Here is a 26,145-nt window from a genome sequence, read left to right as displayed (position 1 = left end):
CCAAATTACATATATTGGTATATTGTGTGCATGTATGAATATGTAATGACAAATCTCACCACTATGTGCAATTATAATACACTGATTAAAAAATGTGGGAAAAATCTGGGGAATTGCATCCATTTTGTTTCCTTTTCTATATGTCTATCTGACCTCTATAACTCAGAAGAGGTGTTCCCTCAGTGGTTATTTTTCAGGGCTACTTTGCTAAAAGGTGCTTATTTTTTCCAAAGAGATATCACCAGATGCTCAGCAAAGTGATCTGGGAATGATTTAAAAATGCAATAATTCTTAGCACTGGAAGCTTTGCCATTTGCCATTGGGTTTTTTTAATGCAAGCAAGAGTATCAAAGTAATGTTAAAGCACCATAAAGCCAATGAGAACATACGGAATGCTCTCCAGCCATAAGGTTTCAGCAGTAAACAGTATCAGGCTGCTGACACATTGGGGAGAACAGGGCGTAAGGTGAATATATAATCTACAGTGCAAAGCAGAGCATACTGTGAATCATGCACAAGGAAATGGGTGAATAGTTTCTCTTAATGAAAAAACTACTCTCTAACCCCCTGGACACCTTCTAGAAGGTGTACAGTGTCTCTTCATCAAGTCTTGGGGGACGGGGATAGCAGCCTGGTAGTTTATCCCACCATAATGGTATCCAACTCATCCTGAAGCTTTTCCACAGCTGCAGGGTGCACCGTGCAGATTCCCATGAAGCTTATGAATATTGCTGTAATTGACAATGCCATGCCAATACATTTTAATTACTGTTTCAACAATATAATTAAGTTTCAAATTTATACACTCTTATAACCATAGTAGTTTGCTGGGCTGAAGGAATGAATACCAATATTAATGAACCTCCTAATTGAAACAGCATGCAGAATAAAGATGCTGTTACTTAAACAATATTATTGTCACTTGTACAATAATTTAAAAATATTAATTGCAATGAATTAGGAGGCTTATACTTTCAAGAGAAGGGGTTTTTCAAATAGACCATAGAACGTGGCAACTGCCAGCCCCCTGATATTCTAGCATTTTTTCCTCCCAGAACTGCTATGATCCATGAGCTTATCTCTTGGAATGCTGCTCTGAATTTGCTCTTATTTCAGTATTTCATACTTTGCACTTATAAGTGAGGAACTAATTAAGTTTTTTTTTGGCCAAAAGGAGAAACCATCTAAATAGCAATGTGATTCTACCTGCACTGCAGAGATATTGAAGGTTCTTTCTGGGATTCTGAGTGACTTAGGGAGTATGTGGACTGAGGATTGTTAAATGATAACATGAAGCTCTGCTATAAGACAGCATTGTTGTATATATATATATATATATATATATATATATATATATATATATTGCAGTAGATCTACCTATGTCTGGATGTAGATATCTCAGTTTGGAATTCCTACTGCCTGCTTAACTATAGCTAGTGTGACATCATGCCAGTGGCAGAAGCTCTGGGGTAAGAACTAATATATGACCTGCACCAATGATAATCTGAAACTGCTATTCCCAAATGACTTTCAAAAAATCAGCAATGATGTTCTCTAAAAGGACAGAGAAAGGGACAAATATGCTTAGAATCAGTGTGAAAACTGGCATGTAGAAAAGAAGTCTGATGTTGAAATGTGAAAGTACACTTCAGGTTTATGTTTATATATGTAAAGCTTATATTTGAATGGAAGACATAAAATGACCCTCATCATGAAGTTTTCTGATTAAAGGACTATCTCTTTATGGCTGAGAATGGACATTGGGCTGCATTGAAAAGAGGGAGATCCATTCATCATTTAAAGAAGAAAGCTCTATTTGAAGTTGTAACATAAATGTTAGGGATATAGTGTAACCTTAGAATTTACTTTCAAGGGTTTCTCTTTCTTCAATTATTTTTAATTTTTTACCAAATGTAAACTTTCAAGAAGTTAATTTTTATGAAGGCAATCATAAGTCATAAAATAAAAGCAGACATTTTATCTGGACTTGGGTCTATTTAAATTGTTTTTTCACTAGAGGCTTAATTGCTTGGGGTTAAATATTTTTTGAAAAGTAAAAAGAAAAGAAAATGTCAACCACAAAACAAAAACATGAGATTTGCTTTTGTTATAAATGATAGTAATTGAAATTGTTACATTTACCCCCTTAGTTTTTTCCATTGATGTCTGCAATTATATTAACTCAGTTCAGCAAATGAATTTTAAGCATCTATCCAATGAAGGATTGGTTTAAATGCAGTGATGGGCTTTCTGTGTCCCCTTTAAAAGAATATAAAAGGACACACTTCACAACATAAATTTAAAAAGCTCTCAGGGGCTGAAGATGATTATGAGATGAACTCCTTTTCATTTCCACTTCACTGACATGGAATGCAAACCATTAAGATGCTGACCAAAATCATTTTACTTCTTAGCTTTTCAGAGCAGAGTGACTGAGTTCATGGTCTTGTACTATAAGGCTGGCAGGTAATGGTAAATTGGCACACCTCCTATTCAACTGGATTCTGCTTGGAGAATCTCCTGTGAAATGTTTTTAGTGGTTGTATAAAGTAGGAGCAGGGATAGACTTAAAAGTGTAGGGCAGATGGTGTTGAAAGGATAGTTTCCATGACAATTCACTTGTGCACAGCAGGGAATTATTTTTCATTTTTATATTTCACCACTGTTCTATTTGACGTTTGCATGTGATACATAAGACCTTCACTTCCTCAAGAACCAGAGCAAGAGAAAAGGGAGACCAGGAGAATAAGTGGAAAGAGAAAGAGCTGGTGTTATAAATGGTACTGTCAACAAGTAGGAATATTAAGTGGATGGCACTGATCGGATCTGGAGGCTGCTATCATAACAGAAATAGCATGTTTGGGGGCTGGGCTTGTGGCTCAGTGGTAGAGTGCTTGCCTAGCATGTGTGAGACACTGGGTCCAATTCTCAGAACCCTAGATAAGTAAATAAAATAAAAGATCCATTGACAACTATGAAATCTTTCCCAGTTGAGAACCCCAGATGTAGAGTACTAAAGTATCAAAGAATACTATCCCTATAAATAGTGTTTACTATATTATCTGAGGCAAGGTATATGGTAAAAGAGCTTTGGTTCTTTTAAAAGTACAACATCTGAGATTTGCTAATGGTACACACATTTTAAGGTATAGAAAGCTTCAAATCTTTTCATTTCATGTCGAATGCATAAATGTCTACGTGAAACACACATTTATTCAGTGTCACTATGTCGGCCTGGTAGATCTTTCAGACTTTTCCAGGCTGGGTTATTTTTCCAAGCTTTCTCTATAATTGCACCAGGAAAAGAATTACCTGGCATTAATCAAAACCAGACAGTGAACAATGACAAAGGGCTAGTATGAAGAAATATTTCTCTTAGAAATTCCTGGAGGGAAAACAAAAATTGATTAGGGAACAAGTTCACTGCATTTTGTTGAAAGGTGAAGGAGATTGAAAACAAGCAGATGATACACAAGAGCAACTATTTTTTTTTTAAACTTGACTTATCCAGGAATATCCAATATTTAAGCCAACCGAAAGATAAAATAGATGTTTCAAATTGAACATCAAAGGTATGTATAAAATATGTGATCTACTGAGAGGTAAAAAATCCTTTGAAGAATTGTGTAGAGCAGAATGGTTAAAGATAGAGTTAAATCTCAAAAATAAAACCCAACCAAAGCATCCTAGGGTAACAAAAATTTCATGCCTCCTCACCTTACCTGGAAGTGATATTTCTTGTGGTGTAATTTCTAGAATTCTCTTCTTCTCTCTTGAATGTTTTAAAAATTAAATTCCACAGACTGTTCAAAACATTTTTTTTCTTTATTCCTAAGGATTTTGCAATCTTTCATTCTAGAGCTTCTTAGTTTCTATAATTCTAGCTTTTTTTCTGTTTTCCTTATTTATGTATTCTAAACGTCTTGATATTACTTTTTATTATTCTTATTGAAACGTTTTAGATATTTTAGTTGAGATTTTTCTCTCATTACACTAAAGCTCAGGGAAAATGGATAAATAATCATTTTATATGGCTTCAAATACTAAAAAAAATATTAAGTATATGAAATGTCTTTTTACTCTCTTTTGAAAATATGTTTATAAATAATTATACATTATTCATTTAAGCATGGCTTTTATCTAGAGACCTTGAGAGAATAGAACACTAAGCAAAACTAAAAGTATTCATAAAGAATTTAAAATTTTTGTCTACTTCTAAAGCATACAGGTAAATCTGAGACTGACCTAATCCTGTTATTGTGAATTCAGTCTTCTCAAACCTACCTTGCAATTACAAAGAGTACACAACTGACTCCCAAGCAGGCTAAGAGCACATACATCCAAATATCTGGAGACAGAGGATTGAGAAAGGAGAAGACGCCCGGGTTGGTCCCATTGGGCTTCCGGTAGAGAATGCTGATGCCCAGGGTCATGAAGGGCTTAGAGAAGTCAATGACTTTCTCTCGCACATAAGTGATGGTCAGAGGAGCCACTGCCAGGTCAGCCTTCTGCAAAAAGCAAATGCAAAACTTGTCAGCTTAATTGTCTCACTTCTTTGCAAATGTCTACACTTTTTCTGGGTATTCCTGATCCCTACTCTCAACTCCAAATGCTTCTCATGCAAAAAATTTCTGTGATGGGACAACTGGCTTCAATATAAAAGCAGACAATTTCTACAGTTATATTTATGAAATAGGATTTATGAGCAAAGAGAAACCAGAAGGAATAAAGCACACACACAAACAAATAGACATCGTTCTTGGACTAAATGGAGGAAAACAATGTAGAAGGAATTTTTTTAAAAGGGCATGTGAGAACAGGAAGGAATGGGCAGCTTGCTCATAATATTAGTTGACAAGATGAAATTTTGCTCTGAGCCTAAATCTTCGAATTCTTTATCTAGCTTAAGAATCACTCAAGCTTATTTGGTATGAAGAATGGACTCATAAGTTTTGATCTTCAATTTTTATCCTTACTTGCCCTTCCAAGTAAGCAAGGCTTGCTATCAAGATTGTTTCTCCTTTTTAAAAATCATTTTCATAATTTAAACAAAGAAAACATTTCTTCTGACTCAACCATTTTTTTTTCTTGTACTTTCTACTAGAGTGTGTTTTTTGAGACATGTGAGATATATTTTTGCTTACGTGATCTATGAGTTCTTTAACCATCCCATTCCACTCTCCTTTGTCATTCTGGGCTCCGTATTTGCCATCGGCAACTAGTTTAACATCGTAAAGGAAACCCAGGATGTTTGACAATTCTTTCAACAGATCCAGGCAATATCCTTCAAATCTGTCATTTCCATACAGGGGTTTGTCAGATTTCCTGTACATCACGTAGGGTTCTTCCTAAAGGAAACAAACCAAATATAAAACCTCCATTATCACAAAAGGAAGAATTGCTTCATAAGCATCCTGAAGATATGCAATGTTTGAAGATGATTTTTTCCCCTTGTTTTAGAAAAACTTTATTGAGATATAAGATATACCATAAAATATATCCCTTTGAAGTATAGAGATCGGCAGGTTTTGGTACATTTGTATAGTCATACAAATATCATCATTATCTAATTTCAGAACATTTCACTAGCTCCCCGACAAATCCAGATCCATTAACAGTTGCCACCATTCGCATTCCTTCCTCTCCGCAGTCCCTGGAGACCACTATGAAGATGATTTTTAAGAGTTAAACGCACTGACATCAGTCACTTACTTTCCTGTATTTGCTAAATTTGTTCTCCCTACGCCCTCTACAAATATAGAACACTTTGTAATTTTCTTTTTCTCCTGCCTCTTTGGATAGGAACTTTTTCTTCCAGTGGTGAGGCAGTTATTGTGAGTTGGTGTGACAGAGACACAGTTGTACTTAAATTTGGGTTCTGGGAAATTGGAAAAGCTCAGAGGGGACGGGAAGCCCAGATGCCTCTGATGTGTCACATCCGGGCTTCTTTGGCATGACCTCCTCCCCTTGACTTTGACCCAAGAGGCTCATCTACTTATAATCGAGAAATCAAAATCACCAAATACATCCTCTCATTTTTCAAATTTCTTGTCTGTTAAATATTCTTGTTTTCTCTTCTACATATCATCTCAACTTCACTATTGCTTACTTTTTACATATTTTGGTTGGCTATTTCCATGTCTTCTTTTTCATCAGTTCCATAGTCTTGTTTGAAAGCAACTCAGATTTCAGATTTGGTGATTCTTTGCTCATATGCTCACTTGGAACTCCCCTGTCCTATGAATAATGGAAATTTCCTTGCTACTATGCATCTATAAACTTATTAATTCTTCTTTGACTAAAATGACAGTTATTTTGTTCTAAAAGTTATACTATCAATAAACCTGTAGGTCATGCAAATATAACAGAAAGCCTTATGTTGCTACAGGCCCATTGCGAGGAAATTAGTGATCAGAAGAGTAAAACCTTGGATGAACTTAGCATGAACATTTCTTACGAGTTAACTAGTACAAAAATAAATAGCTCCAATCTCATGGGCTGAATGAAATAAGGCAGGCATACCAGTAAGTGATGAGTTCAGAGAGGGCTACTCATACTCAACCCCTTGAAAAGGAAAAGGAGGTGAAGAAATAACCAGCAGGGGCATGGTGGACTGAATGGGGGCGCTGGCAGTGTTCCAACAGACTGCAGGACATGTGAAGAACACTGATGAAGGGGCTGTTTACAGAGGTGTTAACAGAGAAAGGGAGCCAAGGAGGTAGGGTTCAGACTGCATCAGGAAGCCAGTAAGGGACAGAACTGAGACAAGGAGAAGGGGAAGAGTGCTCCTGGAGCCCACAGCCAGGAGAGCTGGAGTCTGGATGCAGGGTCATTGACAGACAGTACAGGAGCAATGGCTATGGAAGGAAAGACTTTTTGACAAAACCACTGGTTGACTGTAGGAAGGGATCAGGGGAGGAAATTCCTCCACCTTTCTCCTCCCACTTCCCTGGTCTCTTAGTAGAGTCTCCTCTTGTTTGAAACCAGTGAACCAATCAGCAGCCAGAGAGCAAAAAAGGACCAGTTAGGTGGCATTGACAGGGAGGCAGAGCAGGGCTCAGAAAAAATTGAGGTGAGGGCTCTTCAGATAGATGTTGGAGCTTCTAGTTCAGTCCTAGTATAACTACATACAAGCACGTGCTTTTAGTGCCCCAGATGGAAAACAGACAGGTGCACACAGAATTGCTGGCATGAAAATGATAGCTGAGGGCTGGGGCAGTAGTTCAGTGGCAGAGCACTTGCCTCGCATGTGTGAGGCAGACTGGGTTTGATCCTTAGCACCACATAAAAATGAAACAAATAAGACAAAGACATTCTGTCCATCTACTCTACTACTACAAACAAACAAACAAATAAATAAATAAATGATGGCTGAAAACTCTGTCAAGGTCTAGGGTAGGAGATGAGATTAGATGACCCAAATTTCACAGAGACGACTTACCAGAATGGTGGTGACAATGAGGGTTCGGTTGGCCAGCGAATCCGTGATATTGTTGGACCTGTCTTTGTTGCCGTCTGTCATGTTGAGCCCACTGTTGGAGTTCCAAATCCCAATCTACACAAGACACAGCACATCAGAGGCTGCCAGCTCTCCAAGTCAGCATTTACACTGAGAGGCCCCTTCTATACCAGGAATGGGCACAAAAGCTTACGGTCGGGGACACCAGGCATCACAGTGGAAGCTACTAAAGGTGGGAAAACGAAACAATGGAAGAGTGAGGGTGTAGACAGAATGGGAGGGATCTGTACTATTAGGGACAGAATTGGGAGAGGTCTTCTTGTTGTGGTTGTTTGTTTTTAATTTATTAAGCTGATTGTTCTTTAAAAAAATCTAATAATTCTTCAATAACTCTCAGATTTTTCTTTCAACATACATTTGTTGAGCACCTACCTCTGTGCCATTGGAAGATAGAGATATAAGAACCGACAAAAAGTTCTGCCCTTCTGGAGATGATGTTCTATTGATAAAAACTTTATGCTGCCAAAACTGTATCATCAGTTCCTTTAAAATTCATGAAGAATGGGATGGAGGGAGCAGGGTAGATTGTGGGGAGACAGGGCACCAGAATAGAAAAGATAAATGGGAGAAAACATGTGGGTGAGAATTCGACCAAGTTTTGGGCCTATCACTAAGGAGCCAGTGCTAGGCAGGAGGCATTTCGTGTACACCCCAGTAGGACTCTGCTCACACCTGTCATAACATCTAAGTCTTCTCTTATTATCCATTTGCTTATCTTCTATGTTCACTTGTCCATGAACTCCTGAAGTGAGGATATGCACTTTTTATTGCTCATTGATCTTTCAATCATAGAACCAACCACAGCCACTGGCATTCTGTGAAGCCCATTGCTTTTAAAATGTAATGATTTCTGATTTTCTCCAGTGGCCTAGTCACTCCTGGGTTATTATGTCCTATAGAAACACAGGTTGAGCACCCCTAGTCCAAAATCTAAAATATTCTCAAAGGACAAACTCATGGAGCTCTGACATGATAAAAATTCCACCCAGTGGAAAATTCCATACCTGACCTCATGTGATGTGTTTCACTTAGTCCAAGCATGTGCACTAAAACTATTGCAGATGCTTACCTTCAGGCCATGTGTATAAGATGTATGTCAAACAAACACATTTTGTTTTTAGCCTTGGGTCTCATTCCAAGATACTCATTATATGTATGTAAATGTTTCAAAATAAAAATCCATAACCCCAAAACATTTTTATTTGTCCCAAGCACTGCAGATGAGGGATACTCAACCTGTATACTGATTTGCTTAGCTTTTGAGGGAACCCAGAATATGAGCCTTAGGGAATTGAGCTACTTGTCTTGAGTCCTGTAGGCATTTCCTGGGAGACTTTTGAGATGAAATACAAGGGTGTTTGAGTGTCAGGCAGAAACAGGTAGTTGCTATGTGACCTTGGACCTGATGCTAACCCTTCTGAGCTTTTTTTTTTAATTATAAATACCGAGAAGATCAAATGAGATGATATATGAGGAAGTGTTGGTGTGTGCATAGAGCTGCACAAATATTAATAATAAAGGACATTGAAATGACTGTCCCAGGAATTTCTTTAAGCTTGCCTTATAAAAGAATAGGGAATTGATAGTGATTTTTTTTTTTAATTTAGAAGATGATAAAGTAAAGAAGCTATGACAAATAGAGCCAGTTATAGGAAAACTAACATTTGAACATACTCTGGTAGGGTGGATCTATGCTTGAATTCCACAATAAGACGACACTGGCTGGCTAGCTTAATAGAGTGAGCTTTGCAGACAGACTTTTGTCCCAATCCTAGCTTTGAAACTAACCAGCCATGTGACCTTGGAGAAAGTTACTTAACCCTTCTGTGCCTCAATTTCCTCACCAGCAGAATATGATAATAGGGAATTTCTGATGATTAAACAACATATCACATGTGAAAATATTAGGCACCTTCCATCTTTGCTTTTTTTCTAACTTTACTTTGATTTACTGGCCAAATTTGATTACTGCCTAAATTCATTTGCTTGGCAAGTATCCTTTTTAGAGACAGAAATGTTTTAGGAAAGTTTCAAAGTCTATCAAACATTCACATTTTCATGTACACTATTTCGAATTCACTGTTTTCCCTCCTTCTGTATTTAATTAGGATTATTTTATTGGAGAAATAAAGAAATTGGTAGAAGTAAATGCAGTCTTGGAAACAGATTTTGCATGAAAATATTGTGACACTATCTAAAGAGGGGGTGTTAGAGGTAGAATTGGATGTAGGCCAGCATCCTTAGTAACCATTCAGTATTCCCGGGGCCTCTGGTGATGCTTGTCTCCTGGAATGTGCACATGCCTCCGTTGATTAAAAAGTTTTCAGTTTTCTATAGCTAGCCTTAAACCCAGGAAATAAGATATTTTCTTCTCACCCTTTTCCCTTTCTCCTACTTTTTTTGAAGCAGAGACACTTGCTTCTAGGAAGCAACTCAGGCTAAATACATTTGTCTGTTGGCTTTTGTTCAAAGCTTTGTTCTAGGTTGTTAGCAATGAACTTGTAACTCCATGAAGACTGTATGTAAATTGGGTCCTAGGTAGAATTTTGATTAAACCTTGACTTGGGCCCTGATTTTTAATTAAGTAACCATTGAAGGATAGAAAACATGTTTTTAAACACTTAGCTAAGTGATAGAGTATGTTCTCTTTAATCTCATTTTCATTAATGTTGCATGTGTGTGTGTTTAAAGGAAGTATTTTTGAAATATTTAAAAATGGTGACTTTAGGGGTTTTTGGTCTCATTCCATTCTAAAATAAAACTTGAAATTGTAGACAAATATATGTCACAGCTTAACATCTGGCTTTTGCTGTTTTTACCGTCCCCAGTAAAAGTGCAGAAGGTAAGAGATTATTGCTGCTGCCTTTTCAATCAACTAAGTCCCAGAGTCCCAATAGTGCAAATTTTCCATAAAATGAGAGAAAGGAGAAGCTATTTTTTTCCTAGTAGCTGTATAACAGAAGAGCTTTTAAATGTAAATGAAAAGAGTTGCAAAATATAGTAAAGGTCAGGCTATTCTGGGGAAGTAAACTATTCATATGCAATTTGCATGACCTCAGCCTTCTGTTTTTAAACCCTTCAATCAGCAAAACCCGAGAGCCCGGGTGTGTTTGTCTCTGTGTGTGCACACGTGTATGCAGGCATGCTTGTGTCATTTCAACTTAAGTTGTCAACTGACTTTGCCTGCTAATTGAAATGAACAGGTGGTCAGTGAGTGAATGTCTCTGAAGATGTGAGATCCCGTGATGCGCGGGTGTGGGGAGTACAGTTACCCAGATGCCTAGATACTGGCATCTAGGTCTTGTGCTATGACCTTGGAGGAGGGCCTCCAGGAAGCGGAATCTCAATTTTCAAACTGTATAGCCAAAGCAAACAGCAGTAATGTACCAGTGAGAATCAGTGGAGGGTGGATCAATTATGGCTAAATTGTGGGGAGGCACATTCAAAGTCTGAATTGTCTGGCTTGCCTTCGCTCTGCCTTCTCTCTGTACAAGCTGGCAAGAGGCCCCAGCCATTTGTTACCCTGGACAACTGAGGGAAGCTTTGAAAAGGAATGCTCCGAGGACACTTAGCAAACTCTAAAAAAAGTGGCATGACCAAAGGGCATTCAGAGTCACTAGTATCTGTATTTTCTACACCTAGAGAGGGATTTGCATAAATGCCAGATCCAAAATTTCTGAGTGAAATGATCAAGTTTTTACCAGTGACAAACATGAAATGCATCTGCTTTTTTTGGGGGGGGGGTACAATACTGAGATGGGGGCTCTACCACTGAGCTACACCTAAGTCTCCCTTATTTTCTTTTTTGAGGCAGGGTCTCCTCAAGTTGCCCAAGCTGGTCTTGAACTTGTGATCTTTTCTCTTCTGCCTCTTGAGTGGCTAGGATCATAGGCCTGTGCCACTGTGCCCAGCTACTCCATATTCCTCCTTTGGAAAGAATTTCAGGTGAACTATTCCAAGATGGGAATGCCAGAATAGCTTTTGGAATTTAAATATGATGGCGGCAAATCCTTGTCTTTTCAGATGGAGTCTTCTTGGCAGAGTGCAGTATGTCTGAATGAGTCCCTCTGCTAGAGTCCTGGATATTGTGAATTGCTGAAAAACAATCATAACACAAAACAGCACACCACAGCATAGACAGCTGATGGGGTGGGCAATGAGGGGGCATTGGGAAGGATGAAGACTACTATGGGTGTGGACGAGCAAGGTCAAGAGGTTACATCCCTGGGATGTGGTATGGATATTGCAGTTTAGTGGCAAAAAGAGGACATTCCCTCTCCCCTGTGTACAATTGCAGAGCTTGGATTCCATTCCCTAGGGTACTTGGTGTGGATTAATTCAACATTGCATAAGTGCCTGGAGTCTCCAGTTGGATTAGTGTAATCAGTTGCTTTCTGGGTGTCAGTTAGGGTCATCTGTTCACTAGCAATGAGGAAACTAGTTCAACTTCTCTATGCCTTTAGTAGTCTGGTTCATTGAAGATTAGAACAAGGTCATTAAATGCATGCTTTTTAAAACTTAAAAGGGGGAAACTTTCAAGCTGAATACTATCTGCTGAATGCTAACAGGAGAGAGAAAAGTTTTTGGCTACAGGGAGAAACTGCTTATGCTTTCTGTGACTCAGCTGATAATTTGAAAGATGAAAGTGAACCTGACAAACTGTTTAAGTTGAATAACTTGAAGTAATTTAAGATCCATCCATCAGTCAACAGATTTTCAGCAAGTAGTTTTAAGGGAACAGGTGGAAGGGAGAAGAAAGAAGGAAAGACAGTGCAATGCTTGCCTAGCCCCGGGATGTTTTTCCATTCTGAATGTTTTTAATGGCTAACATTTGCTTATATAAATCTAAGCACATTCACTGGCAGCATGATACTGTACCATAAACTATGAAGTAGTAGGTATTATTATTTATAAGATAATCTCATTTCCTTTCCAAAGTTTATAATGCTTTTGTCCTCTGGAAACTAGTTCTAAAATAAATTGCAAGACAATATGCCATGACATAGATATCTTGCAAAACAAAGCTTGTTCTACGAATGAGGAATTTCTGAAAATGGCTCATATTTTGTGGTGGTGACATTCAAGGAGATGTCCCAGCCTTCTGAGGATGGAGGCTATCTAATCAGTCAGATGGATCTAATCTATTGTTGTTTTTATTCCCTTTAGGGGAAATATTTAGTGATATGAGAAGTAATATAAATGGGCCAATGTTTGCTTCAGTTGAAGCTACCTGTTTTCTATCCTAACAGCTGCAAATCCTGCCTGGGAGGAACAGAAATAATCTAGGGAAAGTTATTTAGCCCTTCATTATTTAATCCATCACAAGTCAGTCTTAACTTATGAATAATGTTGGGCAAGAATATATTCAATCACCCCCTTCTCCCTTTATATAGAATATCACCTCTAAACTGCAATGGAAAGCTACTAGTCTGGCACAAGTGGAGGGTGCAGGTTTTTCCATGGGTGTTCCCCATCCCACCCCAGGTTTCCTGCAGTTTTTATCAGAGTACAAACCTTCTTCCACACTTTAAACAAGTGCTTAGACACTTCGCCAGCAGCCTTGGTTTACAGAGGAAAAAATAAAAATAGCACTGAATTAAAATGGAGCATAGAACCCAAAAGGAACTTGGCGTACAAATGTTAAGTGTTCACATTCTCCACCTGTCGTTTGGAATTTTGCATCTTAATTCAATATTAAGCCTGATAATGGGTACAGTAATGAGAGGAATCAAAACTTGGGTTTTCCAGAAGTTACTGTGTGGTAAGACTCAATTTTTACTTTTCCTTTCACATGCAAAAAAAAAAAAAAAAAAGACAAAGCACTTTTTAAAATATACACAGTTATCTATGCTGCAGCGTTAAAGTATCTCCCTTGTTTAAAAAAGATTTGCTGAAGGTATTTGTAATTAAATTAGTGGGTCACACATGTACACACACACACACACACACACACACACACACACACACTATTCCTAAGCTACACAAGAGAGCATACTTTGAGATTCATTCTTTGGCTATGGGTTTCCAAACAGCAGAAACTTGAGTATAAGTGAGAAATGGGCTTTTTCTAATAATTTTCCTTGTGGACCCTGAGAGAGGCTGACATGGGAAGATTGGACATGTCCTCTCCCGGCTCCTGAGAGAGATATGTTGGCTTCCCCCATTGCCTTAAGGCCCAATCAGACTTTGCAGGAATTGAGCCCATGTCACCTGAAGAAAGAAAAGTTATTGCAAACAATGATGAGATAAGAAACAAACAGAAATACTTTCATCTAATTCCATTTTGCCTGTGATGGAAAAACACCAATAGAATGTGCATAATATTGCAGAGTCTAGATAGCTGCGAAGGCATAACAATAGCTCCATCTACTTCATCACCCAGCTGAGCCCAAAAGATGTTTCCTGAACAGCTTTTCTTCCTCCCTTAGTGCTGAACATTTAGAAGAAAGAAGGGGAGAAAAGGGGGCGTGCCTAGAGAAGCAGACATTTTCTTTAAAAAAAAAAATTATAGGTTTTTAGATCAAAGGGAGTATTCCTTTCTTTTGCTTCCTCCAGCCTGAATCCCACACGTCGTTGTGGAGGCTGGGTGAATGCCCCATGCTATTAAACTAGCAGAGGAGCAGATCAGCATGAAGCAGAAGGCAGAAAGAGGGAGACGGCAGCATTTTTGACGTGGGGAATGTGCATGTAGATATGTACTCTCAAAACTGGAAACTAATTATTTTCCTCAAATACTTCAACATCAGTGGTAAGCTTCTACTGCATTTAACCAATTAATGCTAGTTGTGTGGGGGAAAGGTTGTTAGGACCTGCAAAAAATAAAGAAAAAAAAGGTACCTCAGTTAACAACAGCAATAAAGTAGAAATGAAAACACCTCAATAAAAAAAAAATTAACCCGACTATTTAAAACTAAGTAATCAATCTATTGCTTTCAAGGACACTCTTATACTAAGCACACCATCTTGTTCATGACCATAAAAATGTTATAGAATTTTGATGCTCAGATGATTTTTGTGGTGTTCAAAATTTTTTTCCTTATGATCCTAAAGGGAAAAATCTTCAAAATTTACATGTTAATTTCAATTTCTAGTCATTGATACACGCAATATGAATAAGTTGATATAGTTGATATAATAAAATATACTGAGTAGCCAAATTATTTCCCCACAAGATAAGGTCTCACTTGACTAGGCTGATCTAAAACTTGAGGTCCTCCTGCCTAACATTCTGAATAGCTGGGATTACAGGTGTGTGTGTGTGTGTGTGTGTGTGTGTGTGTGTGTGTGTGTGTTGTGGGGCAGTGGGGGGAGAGGGAGTGACAATTACTAGCTGGAATTTTTTCATCATTAATAACTAAATAGTTTACATTTTTGTTACCCTACATACTAACTACAATAAAGCTTTAAACTTTGGGATTGACAGTTACAACTAAAATAACCTTTAAAGTAAGAATCCAACATTAAAATTAATTCTTTTTAGCATTTGTCCTAAAGTTAAGAATGGAAAGTTAATTTGCATCAGTAAGCATCTTCTATTTTATTCCAATCCTCTGTCACCAATCTTAAAATAGAATGCAGTTAAAATAAATGTCTGAGAAACCCTTGGATGCCATTCCATGATAACTCATTGACAGCTTCTGACTTCCTAAGTCTAGAAACAATCTCTAAAAACCTTTGAGAAATGGGCCAAGTCACACCTACCCATAGAGTAATACATAGTAAGTATGCATACTTGCTATATAAACCAAGCACTGATAAACATTGACTAGCATTGCTATTAACAGCACATGTATGATGCATAAGTATATCAATGTCTATCTGCAGATTATTCAGAGAAGTACCTTTCATTCCCCCTCTCATCTGCACAATGTATCAAAAATGCTTGTGCAGTGCTCTTTAGTCATTAATTTATTTAATTCATCAATTTATTTATTTGTTAATGGAGAAGATTACCTTTTCAGTTCCTTCCTCTTTGAGACTAATGATGTCCAGATCAAAATCCTTCCGTAGGCCATCGGTCTTATTGAAAGTGATTCGTCCAGTCAATCCATCCCACCGAGCCTGTAGACAAAAGGCATGTGGCGTTACCACTTAACATAGAGTGATCTTAGGACCAAACAAACTGCAAGGCCTCAAGTTCACTGCAGCATCCAGTCATTCATCTTTGTTACACTGTTGCAAGTTACGGCATTGGCCCAGTGACAAAAACCAGAAAGTGTCACCATTTTATTGGCACTCACTTATTTTGTCATTCCTAACATGCTAACACCAGTCAAACCTGTAAGGGTGGCAACCAAAATGGGCAGCATGAAAAAAAAATTACTGCATCACAGTCTGCAGGTGGAGTAAGAAAAGACTTGGAGATCATGATATTTCATTTTCCAAGGTCAATTCAAGCCCCCTTCCAGCTACTGCCAAGGGAAAGTGCCTCCTCCTGTTTCTCTGTGAAAAAGACATAGACCAACATGCATTATTGTACGTGCAGGGTGTTTGTGATCTAAATGGCTGTCTAATGTAATTTGGGCATTGTAGTTTCCTATGCGACAGATTTTCACAGACTTGGTGGATTAAAACCACAGAAATTTATTCTTTCACAGTTCTGGGTGAAATCCATGTCATCAGAGCTGTGGCCTCTCTGGAGTCTCTAGGGGATACTGGTCCTTGTCTTTTCCTGCCTTTGGTGGCTGCCAGCCCTGCCTTGTAGTCACATTACTCCAAGTTCCGCCTCTGTGAATTCATTGCCTCCCACTCTTCTGTTTGTATGAAACCCCCCTCTGCTTCTCTAAGGACACCTGTGATTGCATTTAGAGCTTGTGGATATAATCCAAGATAATCCACTCATCTCAAATCCTTAATTTAATCATATATGCAGAATCTTTTGTGTGTAAGGGAATACAGGGATTAAGACTTGGGTATCCTTTAAGGGAGAACCTATTCTACCAACCGCATGGATCAACATCATGTTAGGAATTAAAAATCACAGTTGTATACCCTTCATAGAACTCATGTTGTAAATTTTTGGTGGTTTCAGTCAATAAAAAATAGTGGCTCTTTGAGCTCATTTGGTCATTTTTGGGATCCTAGTTATTTGAGTTTTGCTTATAAATGGGGATAAAGTAAATATACATTTGTTTTTCTCCCTTTTAACTTCATGAAATTCATCAGACAGTTGTAAAATGTAGAGGTCCTAAAGAATTATACTTATATTTTCAGTTGTTTACATCATATGCACTTACTGAATGTATTTACTCATTTGGCCAAGAGAGGTAGGTGGTATGTGGAAAGAACACAAGTTGTGTACACAACTATGGGTTTGAATCTAGGGATCATGACTCCAGTTAAGTCACTTAACCTGAATCCAGTTTATCTTGAACTTCAATGTTCAATCCAGGCAAAGATTTTGCGAGAATTAAATGGAACTTAATACAACAAATAATACAATTAAAACATTTAAAATTTTAAGAATTATTATTTTTTTTACCACTAACTTGCTTCTCTATACTTTCATAACTCTAGAGTTTGGATATTACCTACGTGTGAAGACTCATGTATCTGCTCTATATTGGTCTCTACTGTATTTCATTATGCAAATCACTGTCAGATTCATTGTCCCAAAATGCAATTTTCATATTCATGCTAACTTCCCCAGTATATAAACTATATTATGGATTCATGACACCTGCAAATCAGTCTGAACCTTGACTTTCCATTGGAGGTTGTGATGATTAATTTTATGGGAACTTAACAGGGTCATAGGATCCCTAGATATTTAGTTAAATATTATTTCTTGGTGTGTCTGTGAGGGTATTTGCAGAAGAGATTAGTGTTTGAATTAGTAGACTGAATAAAGCATATTTCCCCCAATGTGGGTGGGCACCCCCCAATGCAGTGAGGTCCTAGGTAGAACAAGACAACAGAAGAATCATCCTCTGCCTGGCTGTTGGAGCTAGAACATCAGTCTGCTTTCAAACTGGAATTCATCTTACTGGGTTCCTGGTTCTCCAGCTTTCAGCCTTGAACTGAAACTACATCACCAGTTCTCCTGTGTCTCCAGCTTGCCCATGGCAGATTCTCGGACTTCTCAGCCTCCATGATTGTGTCAGCCAATTTCTTTTAACAGATCTTTTTATATGTATTTATATATTCTAGTGATTTGTTTCTCTGAAGAATGTCATATAAGATAGAGGTCTTTCAAAATTTTGCCTTACTTACCTCTCCAGAATTTTCTGATTTGTTTCAAAACAAAATTATACCAATTAGCAAATTTTATTTTTCTATCTTCTTTGAGCTCTCTCTCTCTCTCTCTCTCTCTCTCTCTCTCTCTCTCTCTCAATTTACAATTTCTTGATTTATAATTCCATCTAAAAATGGTGCAAATGCCCACGACTTGGAATCACGAAACCAAGTTTAGTCTTAAAGCCATGATGAGGTTGTGTGACCTTGACTGAGTTGTTTTTCTCTTCTTCATGCCACAGAGGAATGTTATATTAAAGTGAATAAGATGGTAATTCCAAAAAAGTAAAGGAGTTCCCACAAAGATATTTAATGTAAAATTGGCAATCCTTTGTTGAGCACCTGTGATCTGCATTGCCATCCTCATATTCTCAGGTAAAACATACTGCTCTCTGGTTGGGGAAAAAAGAGTTAGATTGATTTTTCTCTCCCATCACTATTAATTCATTTGGAAGATATTTATGTATTGAGCATCTTCTCTGTGTGAGGGGCTTTGCTGAGAATACAGCAACTAGCAGTTTATCAGTTAGTAAGAACAAGCACATTAACAAATTATAACAGAAGGCCAGGAGTGTGAGGAAGAAGACTTGCAAAGAGTATTGAAGAAAGGAACAAGAAGAAAAAGCACTTATTTCAGCTACAGGGAAAGAAAAAAAAAAACAGCAAAAGATTCCTGTGGGCAAGGATACCTGGGCTCTCAAAGGATGTGATGTTGGCCAAGCGAAGATTCCTAGCCTGGGTAAAAGTATAAAATGAAGACTAAACTTTAAGTTTGCCGGTCTACAATGCAGGGTAAGGGATGGCGAGAAATGAGCCCGGGAGGGATTCATAACATAAAGGTGTTATGAATCATTCTCGTTTGCTTGGACATTGCTCTGTAGACATGTGGGAATCACTGGAGTGTTTTAAGCATAGAAGTGTCATGCTCAGATGTGCATTATAGAGAGAACACTTTAGCAGAATTAGGGAGGATAAATTGGAGATGGTCAAGAGGATAATCAGGGTGTTAGCAGGTGGTTCTCATAGAATAAAATTTATAGAACCAAATTCATACGCCCACATATGAACAGAGGAACAGGCACAACTCTTCATCTCCCTGTTCCACTATCTTGCAGTAGAATTATTCTGCAGCCAGAATGGGCAGAGTTTAGAATTGAAGAAGTCAACCTGAATGTCAATAACCAACAATATTTACTAGTACATTTTCTGGTTATCATTTGGATACAATAGATATCACAACATAAATACAATCCTGGAAGTTAAATTAATGTCAGGAAATGAGACATAGACAAGAAAATGCTATAATATTCTCATCCAAGCAGTCTAGATGGTGAACTGGATGGAAGCTGTCCAAGTGCCATAGCACACAGAGAGATTTGCCTTTTTGGATCCTAGGACTTAGTCCCTAGAGTTCATTTCCAAGGGGAGCCTATCACATTGAACACTACCATTAGCTTTAGAAATGAGATGACATGTTTTTATGGTCAGCGGTAGCACCTGTGATTACACTGGCTGAGACAAGGGAAGCAAGTCTCTGTGGTAAGATAAAAACCATCAGTGACGCATATGCAAGCAGGGAGTGTCCTCTTGTGCATATTTAGGAGCCTCCCTGTATCTTTTCCCACCCCATCAAATCCCAATTTTAGTCTTTGGACTCTGGTTACCCCCTTCTTATTTTGTAAGCCAAAGCCGGCTTTGTGGATTGATGGGTTAAATCAAAGCTGCAAAAATAAGCTGCTATATTAGGATTACAGCAAGTGCCTGATTGCCAAGAGAAATTTGTCTGTCTTTGGATCAGTAGAAATCTCTACCACATTAGGGGTCTTGCTGAAATCATTTTCTGGCACTTTCTTCACACTTGTGAGCAATGTGCAGCTCTAACACCCATCCTGATCTGTTTGGAAAGAGACAGTTAGCTTCATTAAGTTCTACAAGATTTTTAGAAAGCTTTTTCCTAAAAGCAACTTCTCTTTTATGGAGGTCAATTTTGTACATTGTCCAGAATTTATGAGGCTCTCTGAAAATGTACAGAATTGGAAGCTTTTTTGTCTTGAAGTAGCAGATAGCTCATAGCAGGGTTTTTAAACACAGTTCTGAAATCCAATATCATTTCCATGAAGTGTATCTATTGTGCCCCTTTGTTTGTATTCTGTTGTATTGGTTTTATTCTTGAACTTTGTGTTCTAATCCCTGGTTCAGAGTAATTCCTACTTCTTGCTTTCCTTCTTGCTCATCCAAGTGGCAAAAATGTTCCCTTTTCATGCTCTGACAATACTTTCTTCCCTGCCTCAAATATCTACAAAGACACCCTGCCTGATTCTTTGCTGAACTGTACTGTTTGATTTTCAAAGTCAAGTTTCCTTATTGCTACAACTTCCCGTATTTTCTTGCCACCACCTGTCCCTAAACAAGTTCCATTTCTATATACATTCTTTGTTTACTTGCAAAGTAATTGTTGATAACTATTTCCCAATTACCATCCAAACTATTGATTACAATGACTAATTCCTAGACATGATAAATAAGATCTATAAGGACTCCATTTTCTGGGACAAGGCTGAAACATATACAATTTATATAATGATATATAATTATATTATTCATAATTACAATTTGTTTGCCTTGTGTGGAAACATTTGCAGAGCGGACAATTATAGTACACTGAACTCAAAACAATACTTAAACAGTTGTCCCTATTTTAGGAAATAGCTTTAATATCTACCCTGTTGGGCTTCTTGACAGTAATTGCTTAATAGCAACTAAATTAAATGGTATGACTTTTTTCTTTTCTTTTATTGGATACACTCTTTAATGGACAAAAAATTGGAATCAAGAGGTGGAAGAAGACACATGCTTTTTTCATATTTCTTTTCAAGTCACATCTATAACTGTTTAGAGTTTGTCTTACCAAAATTTCCGAATACACTCACACACTGAGCCAACATTGTGCATCATTTGAACTTGGAAACGTTTTTCTTCCCTCTGGTCCTGCAGTAAACCTGGGTGATGGAATTCATTTCTTCTGAATCTCTGTTTCTGTTCTCTTTTCCCTTCTCTCTCTCTCTTTTCCTTTTCCTCCCCTTCTCTACTTTTTTTCTTTTCTTCTGATTATATTTCAGTTATGATTTTTGGTCTGCCAGTTCAACAATGACTTGCCAAACTCATAGCTTTAGTCACTTCTGCTCCATGCCTGGGTGCAGGAGTCTGTGCCTGCTCTCAGATCACTGGCTATCTCCACTGCCTGGTCTGGAGAGCTCTGTGTGTCTCAGAAGCCCTGGTTTGGGCCACAACCAAGTGTACAGACTAGTGGGTATTTGAATGCTAGGCCAGTCTCAAGAGCATGGTCGGAAGGCCCCTCTGTATGAAAGTCTGGCCTGTACAGGGCTCATAAATCTTTTTCCGCTGGGAGCTGTGATGATGGGCTGAGGTTGAAGAACTAAGCTGCAATACTCAGTGACTGTGCCACATCTGGAAATGGAAAACAGCCTTTTCACCCCATTGTGTGAGCATGCAATATACTCCTACCTCAGAAGCTATTAATACAGCAGACAGTAAAACCTGACAAATTAAAGATCTACTGTTTTTACAGTTGACATATTTGATTGCTTATGTCAATATTTCCAGGATTCACATGATATAGAGAAATTGAAGTTTTAATACATTATTTGTTATACTTGAAAAAAATTGTTATCTCAGAAGAAATTGTTATCTGAGAAGCATTTTTGCGTGAAAACACAAGTTCATGCAACCCAAGTACATTTTTTTTACCTACATTTAATTGATTTTTAAACATTACCTTAAAAACCCATTATTTGCCTTTCCCCTAATTTGATCAGTGTGAATTGTTTCAAGTACACATTTGTTTACATATTTGCTTTTTGTTTCCTGATTAAAGAGGCCAATAAATCTAAATTTCCTAAATTTATTGTGCTGATTCGCTGATTAGATAAGCTAGCATTGCCACATAAGGTTTAAAATGAAGATATAAAATTTTGTATGTAATTATATTAAATTAGAATCCTAATTTTTACATCAAAAGAAATTATGCTTTGTGATATATCAATTTAAACTTAATTTCCAATTAAGTTTAAGGAAACTATCACTAAATCAAGTTATTTTATAGATAATCTTTGGATATTTAGAAAGTTTCTTCGTAAGAGATAATGTTGATATATTGCTTATCATATGTGTGTTTATCTTTATATATGCATTCAGTAATCAAATATATCATTACTTTTTTAGATAAACTATATTCTTGGGTAATGATAATGAACATGTTTATTTTTGTCGCTAAGAAAAGTGTTCAAAAGAATATGTTCTTATATAGAGTTCTATCATGTGCTTATGTGTTAAAGGTAATGAGCTATACTTATGTTTACAAGGTGAAAAAATGTTCTTAATTATGAAAAAGTATAGGTAATGGAAAAACACTAGTGCGCCTAATATATAATATTTTGGGAAACTGAATTTCATTTGCTCTAGAGTGTGAGATCAGTACATGAGCAAAGATTGTATTGAAATGTTGGGAAAGATTACTTAGATTTGACGGAATTACTAATAAGATACATATTTTAAGTATTGTGAATCCTTTCGAAGTACTAATTAATGCAAAACTAGAGTTTTTTTCTCTTTTAAAATGATAACTTCTAGAGTACTTAGTCTACTCTTAACAAGAACACTTAAAAATTTATAGTTTACCTTCTATGTAACCTGCTCAGACAGACTTTCCATTCCCATGTACAAGTGGTTTCTGCTTTAGCCTGATATTTGTCTGAGGATTTTTCTATAAGCTACAGTCTGGAAACTGAACCTTTGTCAAAGTGTGGCAGTCTCACAGCCTCATGGAAAGATGGCACCACGTGCCCTTACCAGTTGGTACTTTAAGAGTCATTGGCATAGACTTTGGAGCTTAAGGTAACATCATTTAGACAACTGATGCTACAAAATATATAGTATATATGCTATATACTATACTGACTATTCTGACTGATACACCAGTATTGTTATATTTGAGAACAACTTTCATTTTTTGAGTACAGCAGACATACCATTAAAAAACAAACATTCAAATGTGGAATTAAGGTACAGAAATCTCAGGAAACAGCTTTTTTTTTTTTAAAAAAAAGTTCTATGGTTTATAAGATACAGATATTTACAGGTGATAAGCAAAGTTCTTTCCTGGAAAGTCAGGAAATCTACCAGATATTGGCACTTCTGCAAGAGTTAAACTCACCAAAATGTACAGATACTGTAGAAATACCAGGCAGATGAATTTCTCTTCCCTTCCCTTCCCTTCTCTTCTCTCTTCTCCTTTTCTCTCCTTTCTGTCTTTCTTTCTCTGGGTACTGGGGACTGAACCCAAAGACCCCTGAACTACTTCCCCAGCCCTTTTTATTTTATTTTGTGGCAGGGTTTTGATAAGTTGACCAGGCTGGCCTTGAACTAGCTATCCTCTTGCCTCAGTCTCCTGACTTCAGGATTATAGGCGTGCACCACTGCGCCTAGCTTGCATTTCCTGAATGTAGTTTCTTAGCTATTGTGTTAGGGTGAATGACACCTTTCCCACTCCCAGTGTCCATGTGTTCATCACTGAACCTAGGATGTGGCAAAAAGCACTATGCAGATGTGATCAGGTTCAGGAATTATGGGGGAGGCAATGTCATCACAGGGGCCCAGGAGGCGTGAGATAGACAGAAGGTGAGATGAGGACAGAAGCAGAGGACAGAGGGGAGAACTGGAAGATGCTACCTGGCTGCTTTGGAGAGAAAGGAAAGGACCTATGGGCAAGGATCACGGAAGGCCTCCGAGATCTGAGAATAGCAAAGGAAGTGACTTTTCCTTAGAACCTCCAGAAGGAATTGGCTCTGCCAGCACCTTGACTTTGTCCCCATGATGTCTGTGTTAGAGTTCTGACCTCCAGAACTGTCAAGAGATTTGTGTTGTATTACATTTGTGTTGTATTGCACCACAGAGTTTGTGGTATTTTATTTAAGTAGTAATAGGTAATTAATACAACTCGGAATAAAAAACCACTAAGAACATCCAAAACAAACCTGGAAAAAAAGAGGCTTTTAAGAATACAACCCAGAAAGTCCTTTCAAAATTTCCAGTAAGTTAATTTTCTGGCCTTAGTAGTGGCTTAAAACAGTAGCTCTGATTTGCCTTCCAAAGAGGCTTATGTAGTTAATTAACATCTTTTACTGCCCCCATGTAAATTAATCACGTCCAAACACACAGACAATAGGCTCCTTATAATATGAATAATCTTTCCAGACTATTTATGACACAACAGGGGACTGTAGAAAAAATTATATAAAACTTGGAAATAAAATAAAAGAATGACTGTATGTTCTTTAAAGTCATGTGGGATCATTGTCTAAGAGGCCCATCTGGGAATGATTTAATTCTCTAGGGGATTGTGCTTTTATTTGTTTCACTATTTTCTACTGTTTAGGGTCAAGACTCTGAAATTGCAAATTAACTTATAGACTTTTGTCCAAAAGAGATTCAAGTAATTCATTTCTGCTACAAAAGATGACCTCAGAGGTTATGGCTTTATTGCCCTGTAGGTCATAATCAGTTTTGTCTTTAATTCAGCATCTGTATTTCAGCTACTATATAACCATTATTCCTTTAATTCTTTGAACCAGTTTTAGTGTCCAGAAGTTTCAGTCATTATGGCGTTAATGGCATTTTGGGGACATTTTTACTTTTAATTTGCAGGATAGTCATGTTGACAACTTCATGAAATTATATATTGGCAAATGCAAAGCAAAGGCATGTATTATTGCGTTGATCCATAGAACAACCAGATAAGGTGAGAATGGAGACTCTACGGTTAGTAAAATACCCCAGAGGGAATCAGGTCCAGATGCTCCTCACAATCTTCCTCCTTCACCATATTCCATTCCCATGGATGGATAAGGTCACACCAAAGAAACAAGTGTGGGTTAATGTTTCCTATTTTACATCTTAACTGTGGATTGCACATGGATCTTGAGAACATTTTCAAGCCAAAAATAAAAGAGAAAATCAATGAAAAAATTTGAATCATCACTGAGATCCAGACAGTTCATCAGCCTGACTTGCTCAAATTGACCTGTCTTAGATCTGCAGGGTTTCATCAGAGAGACAGAACTCCTTCACTCTGGCTTCCACATTCCACTTATCAATTTCCTTGCTTTATCTGGCACAGAGCAGCCTGTCCTGAAAATCAAAGTCACCCTGGATTATCTGGGTGGTCCCAGGGTATCACAGGGCTGGAAAATGCTGATAGCAGGAGTAGAGACAAAGGAAGCTCTTCTGGGCAGCCTCCTCCATTAGGAGAACTGGAATTAAGGCACAATATCCCAGCTGTCATGAGAATTCTGGGTAAAGGACTTTCTGGCGGAAGTGTCTAAACGCTTGACTTTATGCTAGTTTGGTTGAAATAGCTCTAATTTTCCTGCTAGAAAACTGCCTTTCAAAGCCCTTCATAACCCCATTCTGTTTGCCATCCACTGGATTAAATGGGTCCTAGGATAGTCATACTTTCTGCGATTTCTGTTTTGAATTACCTGTGTATTCCTGCTCTAAAACTTTTTACCATGAACATTGGTGACTTCTGCTAACTTAAAATTTAATTGTAAGACTACAAATCGTGTGTTAAAGTCCTTTATCTCCAGTCACACAAGTCTCCTTCCATTGAAACTTCTTTATTTCCCCAATTCTCTATTTTCCTCTCATTTTTAAAAACCAGTTCAAAATAACTTATTTTCTGTTCTGAGATATTAATAATGCCTTTTTCTAAGGCAGGTTGCATAGCAATATATGACAGAATCATTGTGTGGTTTAAAAAGCTATATGGAAAATATAAAACTTTCAGTTAAAACAGGAAGATTTAATAAAATAATAAATTGATGTGCTTCTATTGATCCAAATAAAAAAAATTACATTGCCTTCAAAAGTTAAAAAATACTAACAGGTAATCCTTTGATTTTCACACACTGTTTACAAATAAATTTTAGTCATAAGCCAGGCATTGTAAATGAGATATATATAATTCAATATAATGATAGCTAATTCTAATCATTATCAAGTTTTCAATGCCGAACATGGTGTCTCAGGAGAATTGGCTCTGAGATCAAATGATGTGAGTTCAAATTTTGTCTCTACCTTTGATTATCTTGGCGTGGAAAGAAGTCTGGGCCCTATTCTGTGTTACTCCATGATATAAACAACAACCATCTGATTGGTGCAACCATAAGGCAGAAACCAATAAGTAACTTACATGTGCCAACTTACCAAACTAAATCAAGGAGTACTTGGATATCCCAAATCATACCAGGAACACCAGACATGGGAGCTATTAACCTTACCAGCTGCAACCTCCTCATTGGAAACCCATTAAAGAA

General features: G+C 37.5%; 1 protein-coding gene across 9 annotated transcripts in view; it reads right to left on the bottom strand.

The window, feature by feature from the left end:
* The window catches only part of Grik1 (glutamate ionotropic receptor kainate type subunit 1), a 379,604-nt gene that overhangs the window by 38,208 nt on the left and 315,251 nt on the right, over window positions 1-26,145 (bottom strand). For 4 of the 9 annotated variants that reach the window (XM_027929135.3, XM_027929137.3, XM_027929138.3 and 1 more), the window contains 5 exons: window positions 15,473-15,580; window positions 13,034-13,078; window positions 7,442-7,555; window positions 5,145-5,348; window positions 4,285-4,508 (listed from right to left, as the gene is read on the bottom strand). In XM_027929135.3, the coding sequence (XP_027784936.1) occupies window positions 4,285-4,508; window positions 5,145-5,348; window positions 7,442-7,555; window positions 13,034-13,078; window positions 15,473-15,580 (695 nt within the window). The remainder of the gene's footprint in view (window positions 1-4,284; window positions 4,509-5,144; window positions 5,349-7,441; window positions 7,556-13,033; window positions 13,079-15,472; window positions 15,581-26,145) is intronic. The other 5 variants (XM_027929136.3, XM_027929139.3, XM_027929143.1 and 2 more) reach the window with 2 other exon arrangements.

This window comes from Marmota flaviventris, chromosome 8 (genome assembly GCF_047511675.1).
Source record: "Marmota flaviventris isolate mMarFla1 chromosome 8, mMarFla1.hap1, whole genome shotgun sequence".
Taxonomy (NCBI): domain Eukaryota; kingdom Metazoa; phylum Chordata; class Mammalia; order Rodentia; family Sciuridae; genus Marmota; species Marmota flaviventris.
This window is presented reverse-complemented; position numbering and strand designations above follow the sequence as displayed.